Genomic DNA, 19,699 nt, shown 5'->3' with positions numbered 1-19,699 from the left:
AAGCGGAGAACGTACCAAGATAGCCGTCGAGTCTCTCTTGTGCCGCGCCATGAGTATCACTTCCAAACTTCCCTGTGATTCTCTCCAGTGAGGCATGGAAAAGTCACCAAAAAGAGCAGGAGGTTCTACACTGTAAACCCGTCAGGGTTTATTACAACTTGCCGTGAAATTACGAAAATCTGTCTTGTATCCCGACTCTTTTGTTAATTGAATTTGAATCTCTGAATGACGTTAGATTTCCACACAAGCTTAGAAGAAAAGATGGTTAATGATGCTTTTTAATTTAAGAGCTCTTTCTGTAAGGCAAAAGACAGTTTGAAATATTACTAAATAGGATTGCAACCTGGCCATAACTCCAGACTAAACAGTATTACTGTTCTGTTTACTCGTTATCCCTTTAATTCACTGTATTATTATTTCAGCCACTTTTCAAAATTGTCAACTGGACTTTTGGGATGGTGACGAGGCAGCTGCAGCCACAACACAAAGGTTTTTGCTTTTTTAGTCAATAACACATTATTTAAAAGGCAAAAGTACTTTTGGCAACCCGCTTTGCACCTGAGACTCATAACAGAACCTACAACTGGTTTGAACCTCCTGGTACCAGTTAGTCTAGAGTTTGGATGTTTCCCCTGTACCTGTGGGGGTCACGTGAGTTCACGAACTTCCTTCAGCTTGGTAGGTAAATTGGTGACTGAACCGATTGTAAACGTGAGCTTGTGTTGGTGCCGTTGTCTGGTAGCCATGTGTTGGACCGGGGCCATGTCCAGGGTGTACTCTGTCCTCCGAGAGGAGTTTGCTGGGAAACGTGCCAGCCGTATGATATTATTCAGGAGAACATGGATGTGGAAGATGGATGGATGGACCAGTAGACGGATGAATAGAAATGTGCACATCTGAGCACAAATGAATTCATTAGAATTGAAATAAAGAGTGGTTGAAGCAGCAGGAAGTGGCCGGTTGATAGTTCTTAAGAAAATGCTGTTGTGCTTTTCTTATTACTTCAAAAGTACATTAATATAGCATTCATATAAGCCTCAACAGGCGAGAAAAGATTTTTTTCACTAGTAGTGACAGGCAGCAGCACACAAATATGCATTATACAATGAATATATAAGAAATGCAACACTTGCCTTTTATGTTACAGCCAAATATCATACAAATAACTAATTAAGGGACTAAGTACAAACTGTTGGCACTTGGAACCTCATGCGCATTTGGGATATTGATGAGATATGATAGACCATGAGGAAGTAGAGAAACATATCTTTCTTCAAAATGTGAAATTTGATCAAAAGTCTTGATCACAAACAACAACTAATCACACAGGACAGAGAGAGAAAAAACCCCACCAACCTTCAACTACTCTAAAATGAGGTTCGGCTTTTGATTAAGGCAGAGTAGAATCTCTGAGGAAATTGCAGATATTTCCCTTCCCAGAGGTTAATAAGTATGTGATCCTAAGAGAAAGAAATTGGGCTTTGCAAGAAGACCTGGTCTAATTGAATTAGGAAGATATCCATTTGAGCCTAACTGATTTTTTTGGGGTCCTTTGCCTGCCAACTACTGACTCGCTTCCTCAGTGTTGAATAACAAAATGGGAATGACTATCAAGACACTACTTAGTGAAGGACTGACTCACGGCCCACAGATGTAGAAGAGTTATCCGCCAATTCATGACACAAACCAGGTAGAGTAACCTGTGGTTTTCAAGTAAGCCACAAACACTCTTTGGATCCAACAAACTTAGCCATGCGACATTGACTATGATTACACAATTATTCACACAACATTCATGAGCAGATTCCATAGACCGTTATCCGCTTGGTCAAGGTCGTTGAAATTTTGTATGAAAGTAGCAGTGAGCTGCTTCCTGTGCAATGTCAGATTATTTGATGACATCTTGGCTCAGCGGAAAGTTGCTAAAGAGATGGAGGTAAACTTTTACTACGTACTTACACGTGGCATACAAGAGCCAAGACAACAACTTCTTCTACATGTGGAATGGAAAACTGACAATGTCTGACAACTCTCTGGCCTATGCGGCAAAAGTAGCGTTCATTTGCAGGGCAGCCAGAATGCAATCAACAGGCAGAAAGGACCGAGCGCTCTCGCACCATGGGGGAGTTTTTTCCACTGCGCAGGACTTGTCCTCCAACAGAACAGATTATGACACTGCGTGAACCGACCGCTGGCTTCCAGACAAACGTCTCCCAGTCGGAGACCTTTAAGAGGGCATGGTCAGCCAAGATGAGCTAATGTTGTCAAGAAAATATGTCATGCAATTTGAGATGCTACGTCAGGAGTGAACGGCTGGGAGGACAGTTGAAAGAACATTCTTGAATAAGCATGCAAAGAAAACATCAATAAAGACAAAACTTGGGCTATAAAACACAGATGACAATAAACAGATTGTAAACGGGACATCATATTTTGTGTTCAAAATTCAAGTGCATGGAGAAAGAAAAACTGTCTTCCTTCGATGAGTATTTCCTCATAAAATAAATTTCCTTTTGCTCAAAGTTGTCGTGTGCTTTAGTCCTTAATGTCTCAATTGTTGTATTTATCAGTTTTTTCAAGACTTGTTGAACTGAGTAAAGAGTAGATGTGAGAGACACTGAAGGCCTCAGTATACGACTGTGTTTGCAGTACATACAGCAGTGTGTAGTGTCTACGCAGTCCGTTCACAGCTGAAAGTCCTGTGTCGACATTGCATATGCTACGAAGAAGATCACCGCCATAACTGTAAGGGTGTAAAATGGATCTGTCGTGAAGACGACACCACAACCAGAATTTTTTGCCCTGCCCGAGTGGTGTGCCGTTCGCTCTTGAATTCAATAGTGCTTCTCCCATAAAGAGTAAATTCGCTACACGATCCTCTGGATCACATGTGGGGTTACTCAACACGCTCCATGACGTAGTAGAGTTGACCAATCACAGTCCGAGTGGTCTGCGTCGTGCTGAATGCGTAAATAAGAGGCTGTTGGAGGTTGAGCATAGCGTCGACGCAGAGACTGTGCGGTGGTGGGTCGTGGCAACACATGGCCTTCACATTTGCATAGAGTAGAAATTAGGCTTCAGTAGTATGAAAGGACTGGACAGCTGACTGCAGGTTAGCCAGCTTGCTAATATCAGTAGATATTCCTGCGGTGCAAGATTGATGGTGTTTTATACAGTATAATCTATCCAACATATTGTGTAGTGGTGAAATGCTATAACACCAGAGATTCCTCAGGTGGCACATCTTTTGAAGTCTTGACATGGGGAACGTGGGTCTGAATCCTGCTTGTAGGAGATATAACATCAGGATTAAAAACTAGCTAAGTATACAATGAGAGCTCAGTGACCTGCTGTGGAAACCCCTGTATCAGACACTTTGTCATTAATTGTATCTCAGTGACTACTGGAACATGGACTGACTTTTGTTTTCCCTTCTCTTCCCAGAAAAGTAGCACCAACAATCACATTCAAACATTGGCCATGGGCATTAGGAAAATGATTGACATTAATGGGTTGAAAACACTCTTATTTTTCCAGCTGTATATTTTCCCAGCAGCACAACTGGGCTTTGAAAGAAAATGATACAGTACTACTGACTGTTGACATGTGAATCGGAGGTGAACGAAGACTAGGTATGGGGTGTTTATTTGTACAATTCCTCTAAAGCAAAGTGGGGGAAAAAAAAGTCTACACGCTTCACATGAGGCATTAGAATAAACCGAGAAGAAATGCTAGGAAATTCAAGAGTCTTGTCCAAAGCATCTAAAATGAGAACCAAATTTAACACTTGTAATACATAAGCACAACATAAATCATCATGTCAGGCAAGAGTGCAATTTCTATTGAAGTCATTAGGAACATGGTGTTGATCAAACATCTTTTCATTCTTGTGTCTGTTTTGAGACGGCAGTGGATCATGAACAAGGAGGCACAGGAAGTGGTTACCTCAGCCACCAGCTTCCTTCCAGATTATCCTGGGATCTGTTTTACTGGAGGAGGGCTGAACTCATTTGACTGGCCCATTGTCTCTTGTTCCTCTGCGAATGTCAACACAAAACAGTGCTTGTTTTGTCATTGAGCGGTTTCATCAGAATACGGAAAGACCTCGTGTCCATAAACCGGCACAATTTTTTTTTCGAAACGATCAAATTCTGCTCCACTCCAGGAATAAGGCAGACTGTGAAGCCGAATGGCTTTAAAGTGGAAAGACCAGAGGAAAAGACCAGACACAATGCAGAATGTACAGAAATGCCTCCGTCTGCATTGCATTCATAGAAAAACCAGCTCTGCATACCATTACATGACATTTTTATGTTTTTCTTTTTCCTCAAGCCAGTTCGGCATGTAAGGGGGCCATTGAGACGTCAGCCGGAGAAACCATTCCTGCCTATGTTTACATCACACTATCACCACACTGGGACGCTGCTGCAGAATGTGTCTCCGGGGTCCCTCACCTTCAGGTCAAGGGGCCAACAGAACAAAGTGTCTCCCGTGGCCCGAGGAGAAAAAAAGCCCCTGACAGTTACCTCATTGGAATGCTGCTGTTGCTATGTGGACACAGAGATTTGTACACAAAGTTACTGAGGGGACTCAGGTTTCCGCAGGCAACATATTGACCACATTTGGCGAAATTATTCATTGGAAATTTCCAATAAGATATGCCAGAGTTGTTTTGTTTTTTTGTGATAGATTCATTTCACTTTGTTCAATTGAAATTGACTCACACTGCAATAGAATTTCTTCCTAAACAACGGAAAGACGTGATCTCATTCAAGCAAAAGGATTAGACGAGTCACAAACAACAAACATCTGTTATTCAAAGAGCCAAAGTGTAATAACAGAACATATACACTTGGACTTGTAATTAAGAGTTCCAATTGAAAATGCAGGTGGATAGCGATGGAAGTGGTTTACAGTTTGTATAGCTTTAGGTTAAGAGTTCATTAATGTTGGGGCAGTTATAGGTTAATTATTTAAATGCATGCAATCACCCGCATACCCACAATAAAACTTAAATGAAATCTGTAATTTTCAAAACAAGTGGTTTGTGTTTTCTGTCTCGTGACCCGACTGTTTAACATCACGGTGTCACGAAATCTCTCTCTGAAGCTCTGCCACATGCCCAAGTGTGCTTAAACAAAGCAGGGGTAGCCACTCTGAGAGGATAGGGCCTAATCCATCTTTTTCCCCTCCAGTCCTGTTTGTTCCAGCTACTGGTTTGCAGGCTGGTGTGCAGACAGCCAGGGCCTGGCCCGCATCCGCTGTGTGACAACAAAACACCACCTGGTAGCCATCACCAGCTTAAGCCACTGGACCTCTTGATGGTCCTGCCAGCGCATGAAGGCTGTCAGTCTCGGAGCTGGAGGATACCCCGGTGCATACGGTGTCCCTCATTATGGGGAATATGGAACAGCTTATTTTACGCCTATACGTGACTGGGTGTAACCAAGTCGCAGGTTGTTGCTTGTGATATTTTGAATTTCAAATCCATGGCAACTCAGCTGGTTGCCTTTGATGTCCGAGTGTTGCGGTCCAAGTTTGGCGGTTTTAGTTGGATGTGGTAAAGATTTTCTAAAGTGTTTAATCGTACAACAATTCTGTGTGCGACTCCAAATAATCTTTTTAAAACCTACGACACAGGTCCATTCCCCTAGAGCTGTCATATCTCTACAATGACTTAAAATAGACAAACACCATTTCTAGAGAGGGTCGTCTGCATGTTACAGAAATAATGAATGAGTTTGTGAATGAAGGGTAAATAGGCAGTTTTTAGCAGGTTGCAATATTCTCACCAAATCTTATGCACTCTACTTTAGAGGTGATATTCATTCAATACTTGTTCTTGTAGCTTTGCCTTACTGCCAAGAGCTTAATACTCTTAATATTTCAAAGCCAAACTATTGTGCTGATTTTCAGTTATCATTTTCAAAATGTTGCCGTGTAAACGCAAAAAACCTTTCTGAAACGAAAACGCAAAACCAATGTGTTTTCACTCAAAAACCAAGGTAAGATTATTGTTTGACATTTCCATAACCATTTATATGAACATCAGAAAATTCATTAAAGCTCATTATCTTTAAAATGCGTCTCAATAAATGATTATTCCAGTTTGTGTTTACTTGATATTCAAATCATCTGCGTAACGTCAAACCACATCACCGAAGTAAATAACAGTCCATGAACTTGTGTCAGAGTGACTCCGCTGCTCGAAATAGTACAATAGGTGAGTCAGAATGAATCTGCAGCTCTTCTAAAGGTTTTGCAATTCTAGTTGAGGCGCCAGTAAATGAGTCCAAGGCTGGATCAAGAACTCATCCTCAAAAGGGAACTGAATAATAATAAATTGTTATATAACGAGAAGTAATGTAGTACTCTGTCAATTCAATTACAACTGCTGTCAGCAGAAATGAACTCAGCCTAACTGAAGATCTTGACTTGAGATTCTAATCACAACCATTACAACCACATTTATGTGTCCGTTCCTCAAGGTAAACAAAGAAAAACTTGCACCTTCAAACGAGCCCATCCGACTCAAAAAAAGTGGAAGACAGGTGGAAGATGTTACTGCTGACGAAGATTACGCAATTCACAGATTGAAGATAGACACTCAGGAATTTATTGGCTCCTGTTTTCACCTCCTGTCTCACCTCTAATTGAACCCATGAGTGCTCTGCTGACAGCTTGTGCCCGGTGGTCACTGAGTGATGATAAAACCTTTTTCCAGAGGACTCGGGGACACAAAGAGACATTAAGACAATGTTTTGCCAGCTCTCACTTTAAAAAAAAAGAATAAAAAAAAAAAGAAGGTAAATGACAATTAGCACAGCGGGGTGTCCAATTTGACTTTAAAGACAACGGGGAAAAAAACAGCTCAATGAAAACCTGTGGGCTTCCCGAGGAAGTCATATAAAGAAGGGCGCTTCAGTTAAAGTTTCGCAAATACCTCTAATGTCAAGAGGAGCCCTGCATTCTTCGCCCAGACACTTGTGAGGAATGGTTATTGGGTAAATGGTGTTTGAGGAAGCTGTTTGGCGGGGAAAAACAGCATGATGCTAAAGGTATTAAACAGCATCCAGCAGGAGTCTCGCATAGCGGCACTGAATGACGAAGTCCAGGGCCAAAGGAAAGTGATGCCTCTGGGAAGCTTGAGAGTGAGATGTGACTCATAAAGTCGTTAGCGCAATGAGAATATCCAGGAGGGCAAACTATCATAATTTTTCTAAAAGAGACTGACGCACATAAATGACTTCGGGGTAAGATTTACTAGGAGGTCACAGGAATATTTCGGAATTGTCCGACACATCTGACTGCAATGAAAATGAAACATATTAAAGACAAGAGCGAGATTCAAAATGATGAAAACAGGACAAACACTCACACCACTTCGAATGCAGCACCAGGACAATTTGTTCAGTGTTGGCAGATAAGTTGGAAATGTAAACGAGACGAGTAAAAGTTCTGAAAAAAAACCTGTGTGCCAAAGCAGCTGCTGCCATTTGATTTATCCTGCTAATGACATTAGAAATGTCCCTTTAGATGTGTAAACAAAGTGTAAACTGTGCACTGGGAACTCCTGCTACTATTGAGGGCAAGATTGTAGAAAGCAAAAAAGGCCTTACGTAATCAAGGTGACTGATGTGGGTCATGAAATCGGGGTGGCTTTTTGGACCACTGATGCCTCACATCAATGCGAAAGACAGAAAAAAGTTGAATAAAAAAGTAAATGCAGGTCAGACCTACATAATTATATAAAGCTGATATATGTGGAGACCCACTTGCTCAACTCATTTTGCTTGAAATTAGACACACTAACTGGTCAATAAGCTACAAAAAAAACAATATCCAGTTCAGAATTCAGGTTCTCTATAGTGACCATTGTCGCAGATACCTATAACTGCTTCCAGAAGGATTTACTTCTTGTTGCCGGAGTTCTTATGTTTTGTATATTTTCTTATGTTACCATCATTTTCTCACTGTATGTGTATGCATAATCTTAATCTCACCCAAGTTGTCACTGTAAATAAGGCCTCGTTTACGCGACAACATATCAAGTGAAAACACATTATTTAGTGTTTCCGTTTTAGAAAAGTTTCATGTTTGTTTTTGTAATAAAACCACACACGCATGCACACAGAGAACAATGCCCTATAAGCATTAACAATGCTGAGGACAAGGACGTTAGTATAGACAGACGATGAAGCTGGATTGTTATTCTGGGTGGCTCTCAACCATAAAACTGGGACTGGGAGTCATGACACTCCGGAGGGCGCCATTGTCGTTATTGCTCATCGACTCGTCGATGTGCAGAAGAACCATTTCCTACAGCCCTGGTCTACATGCACAGTAGCAGTGTTTCAGAAAAGTTATGTTCTTCCCCATTTCCAGAGTCAGACTTGGAGCATTTTGGTAAAGTTGTGTTTTAGTCATTGGAGCATTTTCAAAAAGTTCTATCTTGGGAGCCGTTTTCAAAACTTTTTTGTTGTGTAAACGGATACCCATAAACGCAATGCAAATTTTGCATTGTCACTTGAAAATGTCATGCAAACAAAGCCTAAGTCTGGTCTTATTTACTTGAGAAATTAAAAGGTTAAAACCAGTTTTCAACATTTTTAGGGGCAGAAATGTTCATTCAGAACAATATTTCACAACAGACATCCATTATTAATACATTATCCAGTAATGCAGTAAATTTCACAGTTCTTAGTAAACATAAAGCCAATCTAAATATACAAAATGTCAAAAGAAAGGTAACTTTACGTAACTTTGTTTTTCACTCCTTATTGAATGTTAATTTCTATTGTAAATGTCTTCTCTGAAAATCTTTTATGAATATGCGTAACAAGCAATATGCCAGAAATGTTAGGGAAATGGAAGAAAATGGAACGCTAAAGTATTAAACATTGCATCCAAACAATAATTAGATTTAAGAAAAAAAAAAAACTCTAATCATTTACTTCTGGAAAATCCCATCTGTAAATATTACAACAAGCTACAACTGAACGTCCAGGAAAACATAGTTCAGACCTCCAGACCTCAATTATATAACCGTTTAATTATTTAGTGGTTTCACGCAAAAAAAAATAAAAAATCCTAATTGATACATATTTCTGGAAAGTTCTAGTACGTTTTCACAAGTAACAGAAATAAACTACTCTTGTAATAATTATCTGTAATCGAATCTAATCAAACTATGTCAGACAATTCAAATCTTGCAGGGAATTGAACATGAAGGCAGCCTAACGTTATCTCAGTATAGTTAGAGCACTGATTTATTACTGTGGATGTGGCTCAATTAAAAAATATGTGGAGGAAAGCAGAAGCACGTGTCAAGACATGAAATGAGTAAGAAGGACATCGCAAAGCTGTGATGATTCCTAAAAAGCTGGCCAGCAACATGGGAACACAACACCAGAGAAAAGGAAGCGTTCACATATTTTGCATCAACACTGTGGCACATCCAAACGCCACATGTTGGAATCTGAAGAAAGAAATCTGTTCATTTGCGCTCCAAACCACAGCTCCCATGATACAGGGCTGATGATGAGCAGGACGGGATGAACTGTTGCATTATCCTGCGAGGACGAGTTGCCAAACATCTCGGAGGAGGGACACTGAGCTTTCTCAAAACGGCCGGCCAAAGCTGATGGTGCGAGATTGTGTAATGTTGCAGCACATCAGGACAGAAGTGTCAAACTTGACGTTTGCAATGTTCCATCAATTATACCTGCACTGCTCATTACTGCTATAAGTTTCCAGGCATTACGTAGCTTTATATAACCCTGAGAACAGTTGGTTGTGATGAGCCGATTCATTATTATGTCATGCACATGCAAGTGCCCAGTTTCTACACTGACCACAAAAAGTACTCTTGTAGTGATGGTACGCCTTAAGTTCCTTTTATAATACACGGTTCAAGCATTGTATCAATGGGCATGAAGTCTATGTTTTTGCTTCTATAGTTAGAGCTAATATGGCTCAATAGAAGACCTCACCCAAGTCCAGCTCTTGGGCATTTCGTGCCAAGTTTGCATATATGTGTTTCTGCCAGTGCTCCAGTCACTCTCACAGTTGAAAACAGTTCGACTGTGTTTGATTGTCTGGCTGTCTATTTGGCGAAGGCCTGGTGACCCATCCAGGGTTGAGCAATGGTGGCCTCGAGGTTGGAGACGCAAAATTGGGATCAAAAGTTTGCAGGTTCAATTCGCACAGCGGACAGGTCACCACTGTGGGTCCCTGAGCAAGACCTTTGACCCCTATCACCCCTAACCCCGGTGTGCCTTAAGATGTGGCTGCCCACTGCATCCCAGAAGTAGGATGGGGAAATGTGAAAAAAAAAAATTCCCTGAGGGGATTAATAAAGTATAATTAGTTTAGTTGGTTAGTGTAATCTGTCATCAAACACAGCCAGGTGACTCCAGCCCCCAGTGACAATAGGTAGAATAAAGCTATATAGAAGATGGATGGAAGCTAAATGCAGTGAGAGCATCGGGTGTCTTAATAGTATAAGAAAGTAAGACAATCCAGAGATTTTCTATTGTCTTTAAATGAAGGTAAAATCAACAGTATTCAAAATATCACAGAGAGGCCGATACTCCCAGCCCCATTAAAATATTGCCCCATTAGTGCTCCAATTCCTCAAATACTCCATACAAAAAAATATAGATCTATGAAGAACTACAGAGAGGAATATGACGTGGTTGTTAAATGCTGCCATTGACCTTACTATATATTGTCAGTGTTATTTATCATTTATAAACACACATTATCCACCTCTATGTGTCCCAGACAGCTCACTCTACTGCACAAGGGGAGGAAAAGGCTATAAAGTTCAATAGAAACTGAGAGGAATGTCCTGGACTTTATGCATTGCAGCATTCACACACAGACAACGTGCACTGTATATTTTGTTGGGACTGCCCTAAGGCATCCTCCGGCGCCCTGCGACTATCGCCTTTATCCGACACTCCGATCACGTCTCTTTTAGGCTGCCAGCTACTCGGGGAAGTTGGGAAGAGATGGAAATTCCACAGACGAGAGCGTCAAGAAAGCCTCCCCGGTGTTTGCAAAGGTATTATTTTGACCTCCATCCAACTGATTGGCATGTTGGAAAAAAAAAAAAAAAAGAATCTTTAAAAGAGAAGACAAGCCAGAAGCAGGAATTTTGCACAACGCTGTCATTAAACCGCGCAAACACACCGTGTTCAGTGGCGGCGTGCACCCAGTGATTGGACCCACCGGACAGCGCTGGCTGGCCCAGGGGCTGCAAACGCAGGTGTTAAAAACTTGGCTCAGATTCCCTGCTGCAAGGAGTGCCTCAGTGTTTGCTTCCAGCTATATATATTTTTTCCCCCCTTGCACATCTGTGTAGCGTATAAGAAAAATCTGTTAATTTGACCATCTTAGAGCGACTGATCACTCACTCAACATAGACTTGCTGCTTCGGGCAGAATGTATGCTCTCTAATCTCTTAAACGGTAATAGCCAAAAAAACAGGAAGCGGTGAGAGTGAATGGTTTTGATTCTTCCCAATCCACGATTCTAAAATGGCTTTTTTTTTTCCTGCGTCACTAAACACTTGTTTCCACTCCTCGTAAACACCGCGCGCGTATCATTTCACTCATTTCTCTGTGGGTAACGGGACCCCACTCAGACGACACAATGGTTCTGGCAAAAAAGTTCAGGTTTACACATCGAGACATGTCTGCGTGCAGCCTGTAGTTTCGGTCTAAGTTTATCCTGGAGGTTTTCAGTGGACCAACATCCTCTTTGAAATCCGATGCTGAAAACATTCTCTCTTCCAACATCTGCCACAAAAAAAAAAAAAAAAAAAGGTAGCACAAGCAGCGCACTTAACCTACAATTAAGAGTGCATAGTGACTTCACACATATATAAGCATGTTTGGACCAAATTCGCAGATGAAATGGTCAGCCCCAAGGACACGGTCAAATCTGTTATTAACCTGCTGATTAAAAAGTGTTGAGGGAAATTACCTGCAGCTGTTCTGAAGCATCAAACAAGTTTTCAAATGGTTTACCCGTGAGTGTGTTTCGTCGCACAAAGCAAGTTTAAATAGTGAGAAGTCAAAGTTAAACATGGTGTGGGTGCAGCAGGTTCAGACAGTAGCTTTTCTACTTTCTTTGTCTATTGTTGTTCTTCCAGGCAGAGGCAACAACACATCACTGCCCAGAAACCATCAACACCTGACAAACCGAGCAGGAACGTGGGCAACGCTTTTCCTGCGTGAGTGAAAGTACGATGAGGTAGGAGGAAGGCGGGTGGGAAGGGGTGGGAAGGGGTGGGGAGGAGGGGGGACGGTGAGGGGCAAGGGGGAGGGTTGGAAGAGGTCCTCCACCCCAGAAGGTTGGAGAGGGTCAGCACGGTGACTGATGCTTACCGGGAAGCAGGGGGTGGACCCACATGCAGCACAATATTTAAGATGCTCACACAGAGGAGGACTTCACAGAGGGAAAAAAGGACAGAGCCCTGCTGAGCTGCTGGTCAAAGGAGAGATCCAACTCCACTGGTCAACACTGTCCACTCAACGCTGCACTTCTTCGATTTTTTACAGAGAAAACCATCTCTGACTGCCTTCGAATCACAAGAAACTTTGTGAAGATCTTTAAAAAACAGAACAAAAAAATGGCAAAACTAAACCTGAGCGTGGTGGTTTTGGGGGTCGTGCTGCTGTTCTGTTCACAGACGTGGGCCCAGAATCCCAGGAAGAGACTGGCGCCCCCGAAACCCCCCAAAGCGCAGTGCTGCGACGAGGTGCGCTCCCTCAAGGTTCAAGTGGCCAACCTGACCAGCATCCTCGAGGAGATGACCCGCAAGCAGGAGAGCGACTTGATGAACGTCGTCAGGCAAATAATGGAGCTGGACCAGCAGAACCGGCAGCAGGAAGCCCGGGTCACCGAGGCAGAGAGCAAGTACTCCGAGATCAACAACCGCGTGGAGATCATGCAGCTGCAGACCCTCCAGTCCGCCACGCAGACCTCATCAGGTGAGCGTCAGCACGTCACGACAAAGAGCTAACAGAGCAAAACGGTTTGGAATGCAGATGTAGTAGCTTTAAGATTTGTTTATGTAATTGGACAGATGCTGAAAATAGGTCACATGTGGTAAAAATGACCTATGAGTGAATATATTGCACATTTTGAACTGGCTAATACTTTTTTTCATGCCTGGTGAGCAGCTGTTGTGAAAACGCCCACCCCTGCTGTTAACACCTGGGTCTTTAGATAAAGTCCATAAGCTTTGAATTCTTCCGTTTTAACATCACGGCTGAGCTATTTCATAGGGATCCATCAAAAGATCAACAAAGTTAATAAACCAGCAGAGTAATAACTTCACTGGCTTGTCAAAACATTTCAAATAGGTAAACAATTATACATTTATTTGACCAGCAAACTACTATAATCAACAATGAAAATAATTCTTTAAATGCTGCTCTTTGAGTTGTGTGAAAGAAAAAAAGTAAATAGTATGACTTTCGAGTCCCATCTGTTAAATTTGTCGGTCATCGCCGGCTCCGTCTGAGTGGTTAACAAGGCATCACGCTTATGGTTTCAAAACCTGCACCGTGTGGGACTTTTATGACACTGGGACAGATAACACACAGCCCCTTATTTTAATGAATTAGAACAGGAAGGCAAAGAGAAATTAGAAAGAGTGGAAGGTTTCCATATCTCATCAAGTGTCGAGGCTCATTGTTCCGTAGTGATCTCATGAGCCTATTAGTGGCCTCACCATACTGTGAGGGTAGAAAAATCAGGAACATGCCGTCTAAAATGTACCATTTTGATCCCTTTTGCTTTTGGTGGGAATTTAAAAAGGTCACTTTTTCATCTGCCAAATCACTCAAGATACCCATAAAGCTGTATTTTATGGCTTAAGAATCGACATATGGTTTTAACGTTACGTAATGGCTTTCTTTTTCATCTCCAGATGCCATATATGACTGTGCATCACTCTACTCCAAGAGCTACAAGATATCTGGCGAGTACAAACTGCCCAAAGATGAGTTTCTGGGTACACCTGAAATCAGCGTAAGTTGCTTATCTTTTCTTATGTTGTTTTTGTCGGCACCTGCCTGTTGTTGCCCTCGATCCAATTACACACACACACACACAAAAAAAAATAGTTACATTTTTTTTTTGTTGCAGGTCTTCTGCGATATGGACACAAATGGAGGTGGCTGGACTGTGATTCAAAGACGCAAGGTCGGCCTGACCTCCTTCCAGCGAGACTGGAAACAGTACAAGAATGGATTTGGATCCATCCGCGGAGACTTCTGGCTGGGCAATGACCACATCTTCCGCCTAACAAGGCAGCCCAGTGTGCTCAGGATCGAGCTGGAGGTGGGTATTGGAATGCATGCCGCTCACGCAGGGTTTGGGCCGGCACATTCAAGAGCAGGAATACGTAAATCACGCGTAAAACTATTCAGAGCCAGAAGTAAGAGAGCATAAAGACAGGCAGAACCGCTTTATAACTACCCGAAGTGAGCGTAAGAAAATGAATAATAAATCAAGCTAACGTCGAGAGGCGTTTAGAGCCACCGTTCAGGGCCAAAATTCCCGGTTTCTACCACTCTCCCACTCTAAATCATGTTATATGTGTTTTCCAATGCAGGACTGGGAAGGAGAGAGACGCTATGCTGAGTACGGCTTTTTCACGGTGAATAATGAGCTCAACAGCTACAAGCTCTTCCTTGCCAACTATAGTGGAAACGCTGGAGACTCCCTACGCTACCACAACAACACAAACTTCAGCACCATCAACAAGGACAACGACAAATGCGTGGATCACTGCGCTTCCCTGCGCAAAGGTACGACGCAAACCCAGCAATCCGTTGCTGCAGATAATGCAGGGGAGTAGTTCCCTGCTATTAACATCAGGTCTAATTCTTCTCCCCTCATTTCCTCCCAGGTGGTTATTGGTACAACTGCTGCACTGACTCAAATCTGAATGGCGTATTTTACCGCCACGGCGAGCACACAAAGAACACAGATGGGATCACTTGGTACGGCTGGCACGGGCCCAACTACTCCCTGAGGAAAGTGGAGATGAAGGTCCGGCCCGTGGGTTTTCAACCATAAGTGCTTCAGCTGTGTGCCCCTGGATCAAGATCATACGCATGAATACCGAGAGAGCTCACTAATACCTGTTCAAGCAAAATTGTGGCTTTCCCCTCGATGGCGAAAGGAATGCAATTACTGTTCGTGATGGTCTGGTTAAGAACTTCAGTCAGATGAATGTGCTAATGTTGTTGCCGTGTTTGATTGTATATTGTAGTTAATGTTTGTGTATTTATCAGTAAGATATTTTATTTTTTAAAAGCTTGGATAGATGCTCTTTTACCACTGTCCCCTTTCGGGTAACTGGACTTTTGATTCCTTCCCTCAGCCGTCCTGAAAGCACTAGGTCGTATGTTTAGTTAACAGAAGCATGACTCATCTCAGATTGGTTCAGCTAGAAATCATTAAGGACTGCGAGTAACTCATTAAAGAGGAAGCTTGGGAGTTGCTGGGATGGGGCCAACAATCCAAAAGTATTTCCTTTAAATTACGCTGCATTGTTATTTCCTCCCCTTTTTGTAAAACCCTAACCTTTGATGTTGGAAATGTGTAATTTGTAAAATGTGTACAGCTCTGTAATTATGTTGTTTTATGTGATAGAAAATAAAAATATTTTTTAAAGGAAACTGCGCGCGCTTACTAATTTCCATCACTGCACAGCTGGCAGGGTTGCATGATGAAAAAGCTCGAAGGATTCTGTAAACAAACGTAGCTCTGTTGCCCTTTCATGTCCAATAATGGCTGCGGATTTGCCTTGAGCCGCTGACCTCTGGCACTCGCTTCGCCCCCTGACAGCTTGACCAAAGGTCCCGAGGCACCGAAACCAAATGCATGAATGAGGACCACACACATTCTGCCTTTCGCGTTAAACTCCTCCAGGTTTACTATCGGGAGATTTTGCTAAGCTTACAACCAACACAGAACCCCAAAAGGCATTAAGCCAACAAGAAGTATATTTTAGAGAATAAATACAGCAGTGGTCATCGGTCAGGTCGTCTTCCTTTAGTTATCAAGTTGAACATGAATCTTGTTGTTCTACCACTGCAGAGCACAAAGAAGACCCCTGGACGGTGACGGATGACAAGTCTTTCTATTTTAGGAGTCAGAAATATTTAGACTTGAACCTTTAAAAACAACAACAACAACAACACGAGACCTTTAGCATCGGTGGAATGGTGCAAGGGCAACTACAAGGCAGTAACTATTGACTTTGTTTGGAATTTCCTCCATAGAGACAGAGTATTTACCTCTTCTGCAGCAAGTGGAATGTATAGTTACGTATAGTGTTGAAAAGAGTTCCCAAGAGTAGCCGTCAGTTCCCATCTCGACTTCAGTAACAAATAAATTGTAAAAGAGCAAAGTAAGTCCACAGATGTTTTTTTAATTCTGATCTTATTTTACCTACAAGGCCACAAAAATTATGGCGCCAAGGACTTTGAGGGATAACGAAACAATCCTGTAGTAAATACTTGAAAAGTGATACGTTCAACATTAGAGTCATTTACAAACCTGCATTATACCTCATGGTGTGTTTGTCATGATGTGTCAAGCTCATTTTAGTTCAGGGGCCACATACAGGCCATTTTCATCTGGAGTGGAACTAACTGGTAAAACGGGGCCATAATAACCTTTAAATTTAAAACTTTAAAGTTTTTCTTTGTTGTGGCTCGGAGTACCCATGAAAATATTTTGGCAGAACTCAAACAGTTGCATGCAGAAATGACTACAATCTCAACATAAAGCAAATTTTTTTTGAGGTTTTTTGGTTGCAAATACAGTGAAATGTGAAGAAAACTGTTGCATTCCGCATGTTTTTACAAACTACCCCTGACAGCATGGTTTTGGGGCTACACTAGTTTGCCTGCAAATGATCTCTAGGTCTTGGTGATGCATTGTGTGTGCTTCTCTTAAGAGATATTAATTACATTTTTTCAGAATCAATGTTTCCTTTAAAATGTTTACAATTTACTTGGTGGTTTGTCGGGCCCTATTGGAGCCTCTTGGGGGCCGATTTTAGCTCCGGGGCCTTATGTTTGACACTCCTGGTGTACGACCAGGGAAACACACCTGACGCGCTCAAACCAAAGAGATCACATATTTCATCGGGTGAAAACACCTCAGGACTACAAGAGCGGAGTTGCTGGTACACGTGTTCCTGCTGTTGCGTCCGCCCCTTTCACTCATGACATTATGATGCACAAAAGCTACACATTCCTGCTAACGTGAGACAGCTTGCGGCCTCTGTACATCTGAACATACTAAACTTTATTCAGAAAATTCCATTTCCGAGCATTTCCATAGTGCCCAGCATCATCCCAGCTACACGAACATTATTAACACATGCTCCAGATGCAGCGTTGCCTGTCTGCAGTTGCTGGAGGAATGGAAGTACCAAAGTTAAATTAACTTGCGCCGCACAATTGCGCATTATTTTGAGGCCTATCACGCAAAATGGCTCTAATCGCTCCATTCTAAACATTATAGTGAAACTGGACAACATTTCCAAAACGGAACCATCAAAATGGATCCAAATTACTTCTGTGGAAGTCCTCTTAAATACCGCAAAGCCAATTCTTCCAATTCACAGCATTCGTTTATTGGGAATAAAGAGGAAAATGTGACCGGTTTCCTGGCTAATTTCAAAGCTATGAAGCCTGAAATACATCCAAACCACAAACAAATTTTTTCTTAATTCTTTAAACCCATCACACTTTATTTGGAACGCTTACAACTTGTAAAATTTGTACTATTCAGATTGACTTACTCAGAATTTGAACCAAAGGCCGATGCCAAACACCAAAGGGACGAACTCACAAATTATTGGCTCAAAGCATCAACTCATCATTTCCGAAAAATAGCAGTCACGATGCTTTTTCGTCATCACAAAACTTTGCATCAGATAATTTTTCTTTTTTTAATCATTAGGCCACGACTTAGGAAAACCGGGCTTTCATAGCGTTTTGGGCTTTTTTTTTTGCACACCAGTGTCTAGCTTTTTTTATGGGAAATCCTGGAGAGGTGAGAACCAGATGGGGATATTGAAAACACCACAGTGCCGGCTCCCATCATTCATCATCATCAAGGCTCCTGAGAAATTGAAAACAGGCCTCGGCGAAACACGAGTCCAGACACTCGTAGATGAAAAGAAGGCAAGCGTCCAATTAGATGCCTGGAAAACAGATTTCTCCGTGCCATGCCAAAGGCACAGAAATAAAGAAGGATGAGAAAATAGGATGGAAAAGATGACAGGAGATATCAAAAGGATTTGGGGCAGAAGGATACACAGATGAATAATTTTTCTGTCAATTTATGAGATAAAAAGAACCTGTGGGAGAGTTGTGTAATGTTTGCTTTAAGAACTAAGTTGTAACGTAATAACTATTAGTCACCGATGACTACGCTTGATAGGTGAATCATTAAATACAGTCATTTATTTCCCCCGTTTATGTGAAGAAAAATGGCTTCTTGTTTTCAGTCAGGTCCTGGTATAAACTTTTCACACTTTATAAAGTTGTTTCTCAATAAAAAATGAAAAATACCAGCATGTTGGCTTCTCGGATTTTCACACCTCCTACCTGATAAGAGACTCCAGGATGAGCGGAGAGGGACCTTTCTGGAACTCCAGCTCTTTGTAATGGAGCGCCTTGGCGTAGGCGCGACATTTGGCGGCTCTCTCCCCGAGCAGCACGATGCCATTATCGTCTCTGAGGGGCAGAGGGCCCTGGAAGTGGAAAAGAAATTGTTGGAAATTCTTTCCTAAACAAAGCTAGACTTGAACTAACAGCTATCTGTGACCTCGGATCTCCTCGCCCTGCAATTAGTAGAATTTTTGCAAACGCTGCTGAGTGATTTTTTTTCCCCCCTCTTCTTGTGTTTTTAACAGAAACACTTAAAATGTGTGTCAGAGCCAGGGGTCTCTCCTGAAACCCAACGCAACAGCATCGCCACGAAATTGCTCAACATGTGTGGTCAAACAGTGGACGAGACAACTTTCCATTTTGAAATGTTTGCTCTGTTAATCTTTGTAACACCTGACGAACAAAATACAGCTGTGTGTGGGCTTTTATTGATCTTTTCTGACCCGTTTTTAAAGCCTTAACCGACATCATTAAGGCCTCCTTTCTGTGCCGTTTTAAGTTATTAATTCTGGAGAGCACCGTGGCGTTAGTGGCTCCGCAGAGGAGGAGTTCAAATGAACAGGGAGTTATGCGCTCTCCTCAAATCTAGTTCACCGCTTTCACGTCTCTGCCAGACACAAATTCAAAACACTTGAGTGTTTTCATGCGCACCTTTCTCTGCAGGCACACTGATGCCGGTGGAGAACGTGAACTTAATTGATCCGAGTGAAACGTCAGAACGACCGCATTAAAACAGATAAGCTTTTGGAATTGCTGCTGCAACTACTCCAACAGCTGGAGACACATGTGGGTACGGCCTATTTTCAAATGTTACTCAGTGCGGTGTGTACAGCAGATTCAAACCCCTTCACTGTTTCAACACCTTATATTATTGCGTATGAAATTTTAAATGGATCAAATTTCACAATTTTGCCAGCAGCTTGGACTCAGGTGAACATTTTGTGGATTTAAAATATAATGACGAACACAATAAAGTGAAAAGT

The 19,699-nt window shown here is 42.0% G+C and overlaps 2 protein-coding genes across 2 annotated transcripts in view; one reads left to right on the top strand and one right to left on the bottom strand.

The window, feature by feature from the left end:
- mtor (mechanistic target of rapamycin kinase) overlaps nucleotides 1-19,699 on the bottom strand; it is a 95,565-nt gene that overhangs the window by 45,528 nt on the left and 30,338 nt on the right. The window contains exon 28 of the mRNA XM_080469388.1: nucleotides 18,654-18,799. Coding sequence (XP_080325514.1) covers nucleotides 18,654-18,799 — 146 coding nt within the window. The remainder of the gene's footprint in view (nucleotides 1-18,653; nucleotides 18,800-19,699) is intronic.
- On the top strand, nucleotides 12,358-15,701 carry angptl7 (angiopoietin-like 7). Its single transcript, XM_080470269.1, has 5 exons — nucleotides 12,358-13,001; nucleotides 13,946-14,046; nucleotides 14,164-14,358; nucleotides 14,633-14,828; nucleotides 14,930-15,701. The coding sequence occupies exons 1-5, from the start codon at nucleotides 12,641-12,643 to the stop codon at nucleotides 15,097-15,099; spliced, it is 1,023 nt and encodes a 340-aa protein (XP_080326395.1). The 5' UTR covers nucleotides 12,358-12,640; the 3' UTR covers nucleotides 15,100-15,701.

Source organism: Lipophrys pholis (assembly GCF_963383615.2).
Source record: "Lipophrys pholis genome assembly, chromosome: 8".
NCBI lineage: Eukaryota > Metazoa > Chordata > Actinopteri > Blenniiformes > Blenniidae > Lipophrys > Lipophrys pholis.
The sequence above is the reverse complement of the archived record's forward strand: the minus strand, read 5'-3'. Positions and strand labels throughout refer to the sequence as shown.

Coding starts and splice junctions, on each gene's coding strand:
- angptl7 (XM_080470269.1), top strand. CDS start 12,641: ATGGCAAAACTAAACCTGAGCGTGGTGGTTTTGGGGGTCGTGCTGCTG. Junction 14,359..14,632: donor TGCTCAGGATCGAGCTGGAG/GTGGGTATTGGA, acceptor TTTCCAATGCAG/GACTGGGAAGGAGAGAGACG. Junction 14,829..14,929: donor CTGCGCTTCCCTGCGCAAAG/GTACGACGCAAA, acceptor ATTTCCTCCCAG/GTGGTTATTGGTACAACTGC.